The 14,452-nt window shown below is 44.2% G+C and overlaps 1 protein-coding gene across 1 annotated transcript in view; it reads right to left on the reverse strand.

The window, feature by feature from the left end:
• Nucleotides 1–4,148: 4,148 nt before the first annotated feature.
• The window catches only part of LOC143290818 (complement C1q tumor necrosis factor-related protein 2-like), a 20,873-nt gene continuing 10,569 nt past the window's right edge, over nt 4,149–14,452 (reverse strand). The window contains exons 2-3 of the mRNA XM_076600342.1: nt 5,959–6,807; nt 4,149–4,644 (exon numbers count right to left, since the gene is read on the reverse strand). Coding sequence (XP_076456457.1) covers nt 4,241–4,644; nt 5,959–6,115 — 561 coding nt within the window. The 5' untranslated portion in view covers nt 6,116–6,807 and the 3' untranslated portion in view covers nt 4,149–4,240. The remainder of the gene's footprint in view (nt 4,645–5,958; nt 6,808–14,452) is intronic.

Genomic DNA, 14,452 nt, shown 5'->3' on the forward strand with positions numbered 1-14,452 from the left:
CATCAGAAAGACAGACAGACAGGCTAGACAGACCATCAGAAAGACAGACAGGCCAGACAGACCATCAGACAGACAGACAGGCCAGACAGACCATCAGAAAGACAGACAGGCCAGACAGACAGGCTAGACAGACCATCAGAAAGACAGACAGGCCAGACAGACAGGCTAGACAGACCATCAGAAAGACAGACAGGCCAGACAGACAGGCTAGACAGACCATCAGAAAGACAGACAGGCCAGACAGACCATCAGACAGACAGGCTAGACAGACCATCAAACAGACAGGCTAGACAGACCATGAGACGAAAAGACAGACAGGCCAGACAGACCATCAGACAGAAAGACAGGCTAGACAGACCATCAGACAGAAAGACAGACAGACCATCAGACAGAAAGACAGACAGGCTAGACAGACCATGAGACGAAAAGACAGACAGGCCAGACAGACCATCAGAAAGACAGACAGGCCAGACAGACCATCAGACAGACAGACAGGCCAGACAGACCAACAGACAGAAAGACAGGTTAGACAGACCATCAGACAGACAGACAGACAGGCTAGACAGACCATGAGACGAAAAGACAGACAGGCCAGACAGACCATGAGACAGACAGAAAGACAGACAGGCCATCAGACAGAAAGACAGACAGGCCATCCGTCAGGCAGACAGACCAGCAGTAAGACAGACAGAACTGACTGTCCGAGACAAACTAGACACAGACACACCACTAAGCACGCGATTCTTTATTCCCAGAGAAGTGATAACAGGTCCACACACACGCACACACTCACACAGACACAAACATATTAATGTACATACAGGGACATGACCGAAGTGGGAAACAAATAGCGGACATAAAGAGAACAGAGAAACACAACTGTATCATTGTACATATATACAAAAGTGATGAATTTGCTGATGCAGATGTTTCAGGTAATAACATCCAATCAACAGGCGAACAGGTAAAACATTAAAACACAAAGGTGGAAAATAAAATAATTTCACTGAATGTAAAGGTATAGATACAAATTTCACAAAAAGCATGATTTTCTGTCTTTTTCAGCTGGTAACAAAAAAATTACTTTGTGGGCCTATCGTTTGTGGAGCAGAAGTTTTCGTATACTTGATTTGAAGGAACGTAATGAATCGCACGTCTTCATGAACGAAGGAAGAAAGTTCCAAAACAGATGGTGCAAAAAATGCAAAGCTAGATTTGTACAAATCGATGCGCACACGAGGCAGAATATACTTATCTGAATCGTAACGCTCTGATGCCCGTTGAACAAAGTCACTGAGGTATGGTGGTGACAGGTTTTTAGGTTTTTGTATACTTTCAGAGTGAGAGTGAGAGAGAGAGAGAGGGTGTTAGGGCCGGGGCGGGGATGCAGATAGAGACAGAAAGAGAGAGGGGGGGTGAGGGAGGCAGAGTGGTGTGAGAGAGAAGGAGAGAGAGGGGGGGGGGAGAAAGAGAGAGGGGAGAAGAAGAGTTGGGTGAGAGAGAAAGAGAGAGAGAGGCAGAGTGGGGGGAGAGAGGAGAGAGAAGGAGAGAGAGAGAGAGGCAGAGTGGGGGGAGAGAGGAGAGAGAAAGAGAGAGAGAGAGAGGCAGAGTGGGGGGAGAGAGGAGAGAGAAAGAGAGAGAGAGAGGCAGAGTGGGGGGAGAGAGGAGAGAGAGAGAGAGAGAGGCAGAGTGGGGGGAGAGAGGAGAGAGAAAGAGAGAGAGAGAGGCAGAGTGGGGGGAGAGAGGAGAGAGAGAGAGAGAGAGAGAGGCAGAGTGGGGGGAGAGAGGAGAGAGAAGAGAGAGAGAGAGGCAGAGTGGGGGGAGAGAGGAGAGAGAAGGAGAGAGAGAGAGAGGCAGAGTGGGGGGAGAGAGGAGAGAGAGAGAGAGAGAGAGAGGCAGAGTGGGGGGAGAGAGGAGAGAGAAGGAGAGAGAGAGAGAGGCAGAGTGGGGGGAGAGAGGAGAGAGAAGAGAGAGAGAGAGAGGCAGAGTGGGGGAGAGAGAGAGAAGAAGAGAGAGAGAGGCAGAGTGGGGGGAGAGAGGAGAGAGAAAGAGAGAGAGAGGCAGAGGGGGGGAGAGAGGAGAGAGAAGAGGAGAGAGAGAGAGAGGCAGAGTGGGGGGAGAGAGGAGAGAGAAGAGAGAGAGAGGCAGAGTGGGGGAGAGAGGGAGAGAAGAGAGAGAGAGGCAGAGTGGGGGGAGAGAGGAGAGAGAAGAGAAGAGAGGCAGGTGGGGAGAGAGAAGAAAGGAAGGCAGAGTGGGGGGAGAGAGGAGAGAGAAAGAGAGAGAGAGAGATGGGAGAGGAGGAGAAGAGAGAGAGGGCAGATGGGGAGAGAGGAGAGAGAAGAGGAGAGAGGCGAGTGGGGGAGAGAGAAGGAAGAGAGAGGAGAGGGGGGGAGAGAGAGAGAGAGAGGAGAGAGGGAGGGGAGGTGAGAAGAGCAGGGAGAGAGAGAGGGGGGGAGGGAAGAGGCAGAGTGGGGTGAGAGAGGTAGGGGGAGGAGGGAGGGGTGGAGATAGACAGGGAGAGAGAGAGGAGGGGGAGAGAGAGAGAGAAGGAGATAATCAACAGTGTCTCTGCACGTCCACTCGTCAACGCGAGGACAGAAGCAACGCTCCACTGAAATCACAAAGCGCCAAGAACAGGCCGCGCCTGTCGATGTAGTCGCTGACAGGACTGGCCGCCCGGACCCAAACCCTTTCCCCTGCCACCAACCACACCACCCTGGTCCCCGTCTGGCCCCAGTGGTCGCCTTGAACAGTTTCAGTTTCAGTCACTGCGTTCGAACAAATCCGTATACGCTACACCACATCAGCTAAGCAGATGCCTGAGCAACAGTATAACCCAACGCGCTTTGTCAGGCCTTGAGTGCATGCATATATCTGTTGCATATATCATTATTGTTGTCTTTTTTTTTCTTTTTTTTTATCTATTTATTTTATTTTCATTATTACTACCTTTTTTTTTTCCTCAAGGCCTGACTTGTCTCCCTCTCTCTCTGTGTGTGTCTCTCTCTCTCTCTGTCTCTCTCTCTCTGTGTCTCCCTCTCTCTCTCTCTCTCTCTGTCTCCCTCTCTCTCTCTCTCTCTCTGTCTCTCTCTCTCTGTGTCTCCCTCTCTCTCTCTCTCTCTCTCTCTCTGTCTCCCTCTCTCTCTCTCTGTCTCTCTCTCTCTCTCTCTGTCTCTCTCTCTCTCTGTCTTCCTCTCTCTCTCTGTCTCTCTCTCTCTCTCTCTCTGTCTCCCTCCCTCTCTCTCTTGTCTCCCTCTCTCTCTGTGTGTCTCTCTCTCTCTCTCTGTCTCTCTCTCTCTGTCTCCCTCTCTCTCTCTCTCTCTCTCTGTCTCCCTCTCTCTCTCTCTCTCTGTCTCTCTCTCACTCTCTGTGTCTCCCTCTCTCTCTCTCTCTCTCTCTCTCTCTCTTGTCTGCCTCTCTCTCTCTCTCTCTCTTGTCTCCCTCTCTCTCTGTCTCTCTCTCTCTCTCTCTCTCTCTCTCTCTCTCTGTCTCTCTCTCTCTCTCTGTCTCCCTCTCTCTCATGTCTTCCTCTCTCTCACAGTCGTCGACTGAAAAAAAAGCACAGTAAACAACCCAAGTCTCCCGGACTTGGAAGCTAATGACAACAAGTGCCAAAGTGTCGCTAAAACTCTTATTGGTTTATTTTGCTCCAAATCTTTTTTTTTTTTCTGTTCCATTTTTATCTATCTATTTTGCACCATTTTGTTCTGATTTGCGCCTGCTATGTCACTAGAGCTTTACAGCTAATGATATTAAACATTTCGGTGTTCAATGTTCACTTCTCTCTCTCTCTCTCTCTCTCTCTCTCTCTCTCTCTCTCTCTATCTATCTATCTATCTATCTATCTATCTTGCAATGTACTGCCTATGCAGACAAACGTAAAAACTGTAATGCAATAAACATACTAATTAAAGACAGCCCAAGCGATAACAATAATGTAAATCTGCTATCCAGCAACATCGAAGCTGTGATTAAAAGTGTTGCAAAATTCATTGCAGAAGCAATGAATATAAGAAAAAAGATCATTAACCAACTACCGATTTCAAGATGATCCGATAGACGACATTGGTGTGTGTGTGTGTGTGTGTGTGTGATATCATTAGAATGGTATTTTGTTTTCATGAAAACAATTGTCATTCCCCCTTGTCTACAGAGCGTTAATGCTAAACGGACAATAAAATATGTCAGTGTCAGTGTCTCTCACAGGAGATAATCAACAGTGTCTCTGCACGTCTACTCATCAACGCGAGGACAAAAGCAACGCTCCGCTGAAATCACAAAGCGCCAAGAACAGGCCGCGCCTGTCGATGTAGTCGCTGACAGGACTGGCCGCCCGGACCCAAACCCTTTCCCCTGCCACCAACCACACCACCCTGGTCCCCGTCTGGCCCCAGTGGTCGCCTTGGACAGCACAGCACGAGACGTCGCCGGTCATGATGTGGCCGTACGCGGTAACGCCTGGCGTGCGACTCGCCACTGTAGCGGTGAAGCAGTACAGCCCGGCGCGCGGCGCGGTGAACTTGCCGCTGTCCGCGTTGAAGTGACCGCCTTCGTTGAACTCGACATGATCGAACCTCATGGTATCGCCTTGCCGCGTCGCGTCTTTGTTCAGCTCTCTAGCGTAGAACAGCCGTCTGCCCTGCCCTGCAAAGTTGTTAATTAAGTTCACACGGGGGGCACGTTTGTTTGACCGGAGGGGTGTGGGGGGCTGGGGGGAGTTTTGGGGGGACGGGGGGGGTCACTCGTTTTTGTTGATTAGTATAGTATAGTATAGTATAGTATAGTATAGTATAGTATAGTATAGTATAGTATAGTATAGTATAGTGATGGCCTAGAGATAACGCGTCCGCCTAGGAAGCGAGAGAATCTGAGCGCGCTGGTTCGAATCACGGCTCAGTCGCCAACATTTTCTCCCCATCCACTAGACCTTGAGTGGAGGTCTGGACGCTAGTCATTCGGATGAGACGACAAACCGAGGTCCCGTGTGCAGCATGCACGTAGCGATCGTAAAAGAACCTTCGGCAACAAAATGGTTGTCCCTGGCAAAATTCAATAGAAAAATCCACTTCGATAGAAAAACAACAACAAATAAAACCGCATGCAGGAAAAAAATACAAAAAAAGTGGGTGGCGCTCTCAGTGTAGCGACGCGCTCTCCCTGGGGAGAGCAGCCCGAACTTCACACAGAGAAATTTGTTGTGACAAAAAAGAGAAATACAAATACTATACTATGCTATGCTATGCTATGCTATGCTATACACTATGCTATACTATACTATGCTATGCTATGCTATGCTATGCTATGCTTTGCTATGCTATACTATACTAGACTGCACAGCACTCTACTACGGTAGCCAGTCTGGTCTATGAACATCAGGACAGCAGAGGAGGCAACAGCTGTCGCGACTACCTGATCAAGTATTTCATTGTTGTGGGGAGTGTCTTGCCCCAAGTTACATCCCCACTCTCTCGGCCAACAGAGCTTCGGGACAGTTGGCGTTGGGATGGTCGCCAAAGGCTATCTAGCCCCCAAGGCTGTAGCACTAAGAGCCAGAGCAATCTTGCCCTGCGCCTCCTAGTGTGAGAGTCTAATGCTCCTTCACAAGGGCAGTGAGACGTTCACAGAGACAGAAACAGAGCAAGGAGAGAGAGAGGAAATATAGCTGAAATATACATGTTGTCTCGTTCGTCATTTATCACATGGATTCCCCCGTCTCCTCAACGAAGGCGGGAGTACGTCGCAGGTCCTCCAGTCCTCTGTAGAGCTTCCGGGCCGCTGGGATTGGGTCGGGCCAGGTTGCATATATATATATATATATATATATATATAGATAGATAGATAGATAGATAGATAGATAGATAGATATATAAGGACACACACACACACACACACACACACACACACACACACACACACACAGAAATATTATTCCATGATCAACAACCAGGAACAACTCACCCAGTCTCGCCTTCAGTTCAGTAATGACCGAGCCCGTCGTCCTGAGTGAGTCTTCGTGTGACGTCTTGATCTTTGCGATCTCGGACTGAAGTGAGTCTTGGCCGTTCTGCAGCGACACCTTGATCTCTTCCAAGTGTTCCATCTCCAGAACTGCCATGTTGTTCCGGTTTCCTTCGAGACGCTTGTAGTCTGTCTGGAGCTTCCCCACTTCCTCCAGAACTTTCTTGTGCCCTTGTTGACACTGGCTGAAGACTGACTGGAGGTTGAGGTTGTGAGGCAGCTCTGAGGAGTCGTTCCCACAGTGTTCCTCAGCTGCTGCTCGTGGGGGGGGGTCTGCCCATCAGGCTGGTGGTGTGCCGGCTGTCCGGTTCTGATGTTGTCGATCTTAGCCTTCAGCCTGATTTGATTCTCTCTGAGGGTTTTCTGTGCTTCCAGAACCATTCTGTGGTCCTGGTCCTGAAACGTCGCAAGGTACAGCTTGAACTCGGCCAGTTCTTGGTTCAGGTTCGCGACTTCCTCCCTGAGTTTTGAGTTCTGCTTTTTCATCTCGCTGCAGTTCTCTTGAAGGGATTGTAGGTCGGTTGACAATCGGTTGTTCTCATCGTGCAAAGCTTTCTGTTTCCTTTGCATCTGATGCATCTGGTTCTGCAGCTGTCGCAGGCTCCTGACCAGGTCGTCGGGAATGACCGTTGGCTTTGGAGGAAGAACGGGTCTTGCTTCACTCACTGGAACATCTGCCATGGTTTTAGGGGTGTTTGGTTGTTTTTTTCACCTGCCACGCTGAAGTTACACCAGGTGTGGTGACTATGGGTGTGTTTCCTTCTTTTTGGTATTCTGTTGGTGGTAGACCTGTGAACAATCAAGGCAGCATTTAACTTGACTGGGAGATTAAAACAAAATATTCAATCACAAATCAGCTCATTAACTGATGTGGTTTACTTATATGCTCTCTCTCTCTCTCTCTCTCTCTCTCTCTCTCTCTCTCTCTCTCTCTCTCTCACGCACACACACACACACACACATGCTTGCACACGCACACATAAACACACGCACACGTATATGCGGGTGCATACACAAGCACGCACACACGCGCACACACACACACACACACACACACACACACACATGCAGATGTGTGTTCCGATGAAGTACAAGTCAGAGAACGCGGTTCAGTTTAAAACAAATTACTTACCTCCCATGATAGACTTCCAATACAGCATACATACACTGATACAATCTGGAATGAGAAGTATGATACTGTAGGACCGGAAAAAACAAAGGAGGAAGGTGGCAGAATGGTTAAGACGCTCAGCTGCCAATACAGAGAGTCCGTGAGGGTGTGGGTTCGATTCCCGCTCTCGCCCTTTCTCCTAAGTTTGACTGGAAAATCAAACTGAGCGTCTAGTCTTTCGGATGAGACGATAAACCGAGGTCCCGTGTGCAGCACGCACTTGGCGCACTGAAAAAGAACCCATGGCAACGAGAGTGTTGTCCTCTGGCGAAATTACGTAAAATGAAATCCCCTTTCATAGGTACACAAATATGTAAGCATGCACTCAAGGCCTGTCTAAGCGCGTTGGGTTATGCTGCTGGTCAGGCATCTGCTCAACAGATGTGGTGTAGCGTGTATGGATTTGTCCGAACGCAGTGACGCCTCCTTGAGAAAGTGAAACTGAAACTGAAACCGGAAAAAACAAAGAACAAATTCTGTCGTGATCCAGCAATTCAACGAAATCTGAATGCGAAACCAGTGCAATTGAAAGCTACAACACCGTATGAAGATCGCCCACACTGATGAGTGTCCATGTGGCACTGGACCCCAGACCCCTGAACACATCCTCCAACACTGCCCAACCCATGAAGCTCTACGGCGTCAAACCTGGCCAGGGGGCACGGAGCTACAGGCGCAGCTTTGGGGAGACCGCCACGACCTGGAGAAGACCGTGGGCTACATCGTGGCGACGGGGGTGACAGTCTGACGCAGCCAAAACATCGAACGCAGAAGAAGAAGAAGAAAGCTACAACACAGAGAGGGAGCGATAATAAGACAAAGTGTAGAACTAAAAGACACTTTTTGTGAGGCAACAAACTTTGATGCAACTGCATCCACAAAGACAGAAGATCCGACCCACTCTGCTCAAACACTGGATACAAGAGTGATCACAGTATACATGATGTGTGGATAAATCTAAATCACAGTCTAATGATTATTGGTTCTGATGTTAGCATCACAATGAACCAACAAATACACTGCAATGTCCCGAGCCTAGACAAAATTCACTGTGAAAAATATCAAAGAACTCCTCTGAGAAAAAGACGAAACTAAGTATTAAGTTTCGTCAGAACAGTTTTGACAATGGAAATACCAGCAAAAGATTTAACATAACCATAATGGCTTCTTTAAAGACATTTTTTTTTTAAATATATTTAAAAAAAATAAAATAAAATAAAAAACTAACCAAGAGGGTATCACGGGGTAAGCACTTTTGCAATTCTAATCATGCATTTTGTGTGTGTGTGTGTGCGCATAGAGTTGACTTCATCAAGATTTTGCGCCATGTATATATTAGTAGCAGTAGTAGTAGTAGTTTTTTTTATGTATTTATCTATTATCTTTTATTTATTTATTTTATTTATTTATTTGTTGTTGTTGTTTTTTTTGTTTTTTTCTCAAGGCCTGACCAAGCGCGTTGGGTTACGCTGCTGGTCAGGCATCTGCTTGGCGGATGTGTGTGTAGTGTATATGGAGTTGACCGAACGCAGTGACGCCTCCTTGAGCTACTGATACTGATAATCATGCACACGCATAGTGAAGCCAATAGAACATAGCTGAAAAGCCCATAGAACAAAAAGACAGGAAGAAAACTAACAAATCCTCCGAACAAATCAAGGTTATAGCAATGGCAATTACACACGAAGAAAATGATGCTCCTTTCGCTAATGAAGTATTTGATGGGTTCCAGCCCTGGAAGAAACGTCAACTCACAATATGCACACAACAAAGTCTGATTTCCGCTGCTCTTGGAACATCCATAATAGTACAAAAACAGGTTGACATTAATAATAATAATAATAATAATAATAATAATGGATACTAGCACACTATCCAGAAATCTGCTCTAGGTGCTTTACAAAAACGGTTTTGTTAACATAAAACATTACATCTATGTTACATAAACACACCAAAATGTGACTACACACACACACACACACACACACACACACACACACACACACACACACACACACACACACTGCATACATACATTTTAACATACATGTGTATCTAACAGCTACCCTAACACATACGCACACATAGGCAGGCACAAACTTACATAAACACACGCATACACAATACACATTCATATACATGCATGTAGTTATGTACACATACATATGTATACACACATAGTCAAACACAGCTAACGCAAAGGAAGTGGACCTGCCACAACTGAACTTATTGCTGAGGGAAAAGGTGAGTTTTGAGACGAGATTTAAAAGATGCGAGGGAATCAGAATGACGGAGGTTACCAGGGAGCTTGTTCCACGTCTTTGGCGATTGAAAAGAAAACGATCTGTGTCCATAGGTCTAACTTCTAACATGACACACAGCGATTCACTGATCAATACATCAGAAGCACTTCAGAAAAGAACTGGGATTGTGCTAAATCTTGGAGACTAAATGTTTGCACCCCATAAACTTCCACTAGGACTGTCCCAAGGATGACCTCTCTTTCTCTGTCCATTATGTTTAACTCACTCAGTACGGCCAGTCCTCTCTTCTCCTCTACACAGACCCCTCGGATGTCCAGTGGGTGTTTGAATGACCCAACCTTTAGCTTCCGTCGTCAGAATTGTGGCATTCTTTGTCAACATTCACGTCTTCAGTATAAGAGCCTTCCGCCTGCAATATTTTGATGATGGTAATTGGGGTGAAACGCTGTTAACGTCGTCTCTTTCGCCGTTCGTATGGAGTTAAACATGCTTTTCTAAAGGGCGATAAATCGATTGCGGCATTCGCAGTGAGAATGCTGTTTAAATCATATTATTCTGGTGTGTCTTGGGCATTCAAAAAATCTTTAAGGGCAATTAAAAATTCTTTTTAAGTCTGCGGTAAAGGAGACGTGGTTATCGCCACAGTCACATTGCAACATTTAGCCGTTTTCTCTGGAGCTAGATAGATGTACAAGTTTAGTTACACCCGCCGGGAATGTGCGACACAGTCGATTCAATTTCTCTTTTATGTTCATTCTAGTTTTTTTGTTTTAAAGTTGATATGAAAATTAAGTATTTTGTTAAACTAATAACATGCAGAGCCAAGTACAAGTACTTCTAAACGTCGTATGAAGTGAAAAGGACTTCATTTTGAGAAAAGTCAAGACTGGAAATTTTTACGTTTCATCAAGGGTACTCTGATGGTTTATTATTTTTAACTGTGAATTCCGACTGATTTTGTTGATATTTTTATGGCAGTTTGGGGCAAAATCCACTAAGCGATGAGGCGTTCACAAATCTTTCTCTGAATAAATATTTAACGGTCTCCTTCTCCAACTTTCCATCACTGGGCACATGTTATCTGTATTGTCGATTGAATATAGGATTGAACGGCAGGTCAACAACTTGAAACAAAATGGCGTCATTCGCGTTCGCCAGGAATATGAGCACGCGCTTTAAATATGTATAAATATGTGTACGCAACTGATTTTTGTCCATGACCTCCAGGGCTCAGCCAATAGATCTATAAAGTCCATTCGTAGTATTGATTTTAGTATTCAGTTCCGAAAAAGACCACTTGGGCGAATGAACATAGTGAAAGCCCTGTACACTGAGAGTAAAACACACAAGCTTTTTATGTACTGAGTATAATTTCAAAATGTAATGTTTAAGATGAGAAAGATCAGTTTAAAGCACATTAACCCCCCTAGCATTAATTACAGATTGATTTCCCTTTTTTTACTATCTGCAGCAAAGACATGCACCAGAAATATAACTTCCATGCTTAGCAAAAGAAGTTCCTGTTTGAACAAAAAATGATAATAATGACTGCTCTTGTTGTTGTGTCAGAATATCATATCAAAGTGCCAAGTTTAGAGAATAAAAATATAAATATAACAGTAAATTCAGTTTGCATATAATCTGGCTTCTTTTTGTATTTTTTTGTGCCCATCCCAGAGGTGCAATATTGTTTTAAACAAGATGATTGAAAGAACTGAATTTTTCCTATTTTTATGCCAAATTTGGTGTCAACTGACAAAGTATTTGCAGAGAAAATGGCAATGTTAAAGTTTACCACGGACACACAGACACACACACACGCACACACACACGCACACACAAACACACACACACACACACACACACACACACACACAACCGAACACCGGGTTAAAACATAGACTCACTTTGTTTACACAAGTGAGTCAATAATGTGTGATTATCAATAATCTTATCTGATAGCATGATAATCTACCAACATCTGTTCTTACTGTGTGATGATCGACCATTCAATGATCTTAGCTGATATGGGGATAATTTGCCAACATCTGTTTTTACTGTGTGATGATAAATCATTCAAAGTGAGAGAGAGAGGGGGGGGGGGAGAGAGAGAGAGCGAGAGAGAGAGCGTGTGTGTGTGTGTGTGTGTGTGGTATGGGAAGATGTGCAATGCGGCTTGGCTGACTGAAATAGAGAGGCACGTGAATTTCAGTACTCTCTATATTTGTACGTAGCTATTTCCATTTGGTGCCATTAAATTTATCTTTTTATTTTCTATTGATTTTATTTGTTTGTTGTTTTCTTCTTATGTTGGACATGTGCTGCTGCCAAAAAGAAAATCTCTGTACCAAAGTATAGACAATTAAGTCTTGTGTATTGTGTATTGTATTGTGTAATGATCTCAGCTGATGAGATGATAATCTACCAACTCCTTTTTATCGTCATTAACAGAACAAGACAACCTCTGATCAAACCGGACATTGATTGACTGATATGGATACTTATATATACCGCCTGTCCTCGGTTGGAGACCAAGCCCTAAGCGCTTTACAAACACGGGATCATTTACACAACAGGCTGCCTACCTGGGTAGAGCCGACTGACAGCTGCTGCTGGGCGCTCATCATTCGTTTCCAGTGTCATTACAATCAGATTTCAGGATCATACAGGACATGTAGATATCGGCCTGATAATGTTCTGCTGGCTTGGTTGTTGTCATAAAGAATAGCGAAGTTCTCAGAAAATACAGAGTAGGTGATTGGTATATCTTGAACAATATAAAATCCAAGGAGGAATATAAAGAAACACACACACACACACAGATATATATATATATATATATATGCATATATATATATATGCATTACGTCTGTGTATAAATGTGTGTGGGCATTCTGTGAAGATCTGCATTAGGTCTTGGAGGGTTGGGTTTTTTTTTTGTTTTTTAACCTATTGACGTCTGCCAATCTGCTTTAGACAAGACATGTTTTTACCTACTTTGGCACACTTTTTTTTTCTAATCCCAGTTTGCATACTTATCACCTGTCGTTGAGGTAATCGTTTTCTTCTGATTTTTTTTTTTTTTTTTTTTTTATCTAAAAACAATACCACAAAGCAACAAATAAATACTTAGAAAATAAAAGCAGGCGGTATGGAAGGAGGGATGGACTTCAGATAACAGTTCCATAATTATCTGCATAAAATCAAATATCAAAAATGTATATGTCAAGTACAAAAACAATGAAGGTGTGTGCCTTTGAATATGTTGATATAATGTCAAATAACTGAATATAAATTAACAAATATAGATAAACAATCATCGCAGTAAAACTAATTGTCTCCTCACACACACACAGACAGACACAGACACACACACACACACACACACACACACACACACACACAGTGAGAGAGAGAGAGAGAGATGACATTCTTATTGAATAAACAATTTCAAGGGGTTTAGAACACATCTATCAATCAATTCAATTTCGCACAAAGTGGAAGGCTTCTTACTTGGGATTATTACCGTACATATAAATAACACACAACGGTTGACTTAATAACTCAATGAACCATCTACCCTTTTCTTATTTTCTTTTTCTTTCACCAAAAGACTTCCCGACTTCCTTTTTTTTATTTTTTTTTTTTTTAATTCATCCTCTTCCAGCATCACCAATCAATCATCTGCTCTCTTAATTAACTCTGACCTTTTCTGAAACACTTTGTACAAAACTCTTGACAACAGATAACTCACCATCACATGACATCACATAGGAAACATCTCCATTTGCTTTTGGAATAATATTTACCTCTGTCCTGCAAATATCATACGCTTTACAATTAAAACAGCACGTGGGACTCGTCTTCGATCTGTTGTTCACAAACAGGGCATGACAGATGTTTAGGTGTTACATCCTTTCTGTAGCGTAGTGAGAGAGTGAGATCGACGTTGCGCAACTCCTCTTCACTTTAAACAAACTCATTGTCTGCCCCAACTGTCAGCGAACATTTCGTGCGCAGATTGGACTATTCAGCCATCTTTCGCATTCACAGATAGATTCATGAGCATCCTCCCCCCCCCCCCCCCCCCCCCCCCCCACACACACACACACACCCCACCACCACCCTCCCCCCCCATCCCCCAGCTGGATGACAACGATGGTCATCATCGATCTCGATGGACACACCACCACCATCGTAGTTTATGTATATTGTGTGGGTGAAATACCAACTCTGAATTTTGTGTATGTATTTTTGTAACATTTAAGCATGTTATAGTTCAAGTATTTTTTCAGTTTGGAACGTTTGCTTAAAAAGTGCTGTACAATTCAAACAGGGTCTTTTGGATTCAATAGTATCATGCCACCCAAATTTGTCCACATTGATCACCCAGTCTTGGTTTGAATGCAAAGAGAAAACAACTTACGTCCCCTACAGTTTGCTGTCGTCACACATCTCCAAATCCGTTGAAACATCACAACTGCCTGATATGAAACGCCCACGTGTGTGTGTGTGTGTGTGTGTGTGTGTGTGTGTGTGTGTGTGTGTGTGTGTATGTGTGTGTATGTATGCATGTGTGTGTGTGTGTGGTGTTTTTCTTCTTCTTCTTCTTCTTCTTCTTCTTCTTCAGTTTAGCATCTGTTAGCCTAAGTGTTATTTTACAAAGATTGGGGAAAACGACAGCTACTGGTGAGGGAAACTTAAAAGTAACTGTTACTTGTGAGTTAGTGTGTGTGTGTGTGTGTGTGTGTGTGTCTGTCTGTCTGTCTGTCTGTGTCTGTGTCTGTGTCCGTTTGTGTGTGTGTGTTAGATGATTTGAATTGGCGATGTGTTTTAATGAGATTGCAATACAACATTAATAGAACGAAAATCCAGCTTCCTATACTCTGGTGGAAATTTATGGAATAACCTTCCACTCGTTTTAAAACATATAACGAATAAAGATGTGTTTAAGAAAAATATGAAAAATTACCTTATTAACTGTTCAAAAGATGAACAA

This window comes from Babylonia areolata, chromosome 16, assembly GCF_041734735.1.
Source record: "Babylonia areolata isolate BAREFJ2019XMU chromosome 16, ASM4173473v1, whole genome shotgun sequence".
In the NCBI taxonomy this organism is placed as follows: domain Eukaryota; kingdom Metazoa; phylum Mollusca; class Gastropoda; order Neogastropoda; family Buccinidae; genus Babylonia; species Babylonia areolata.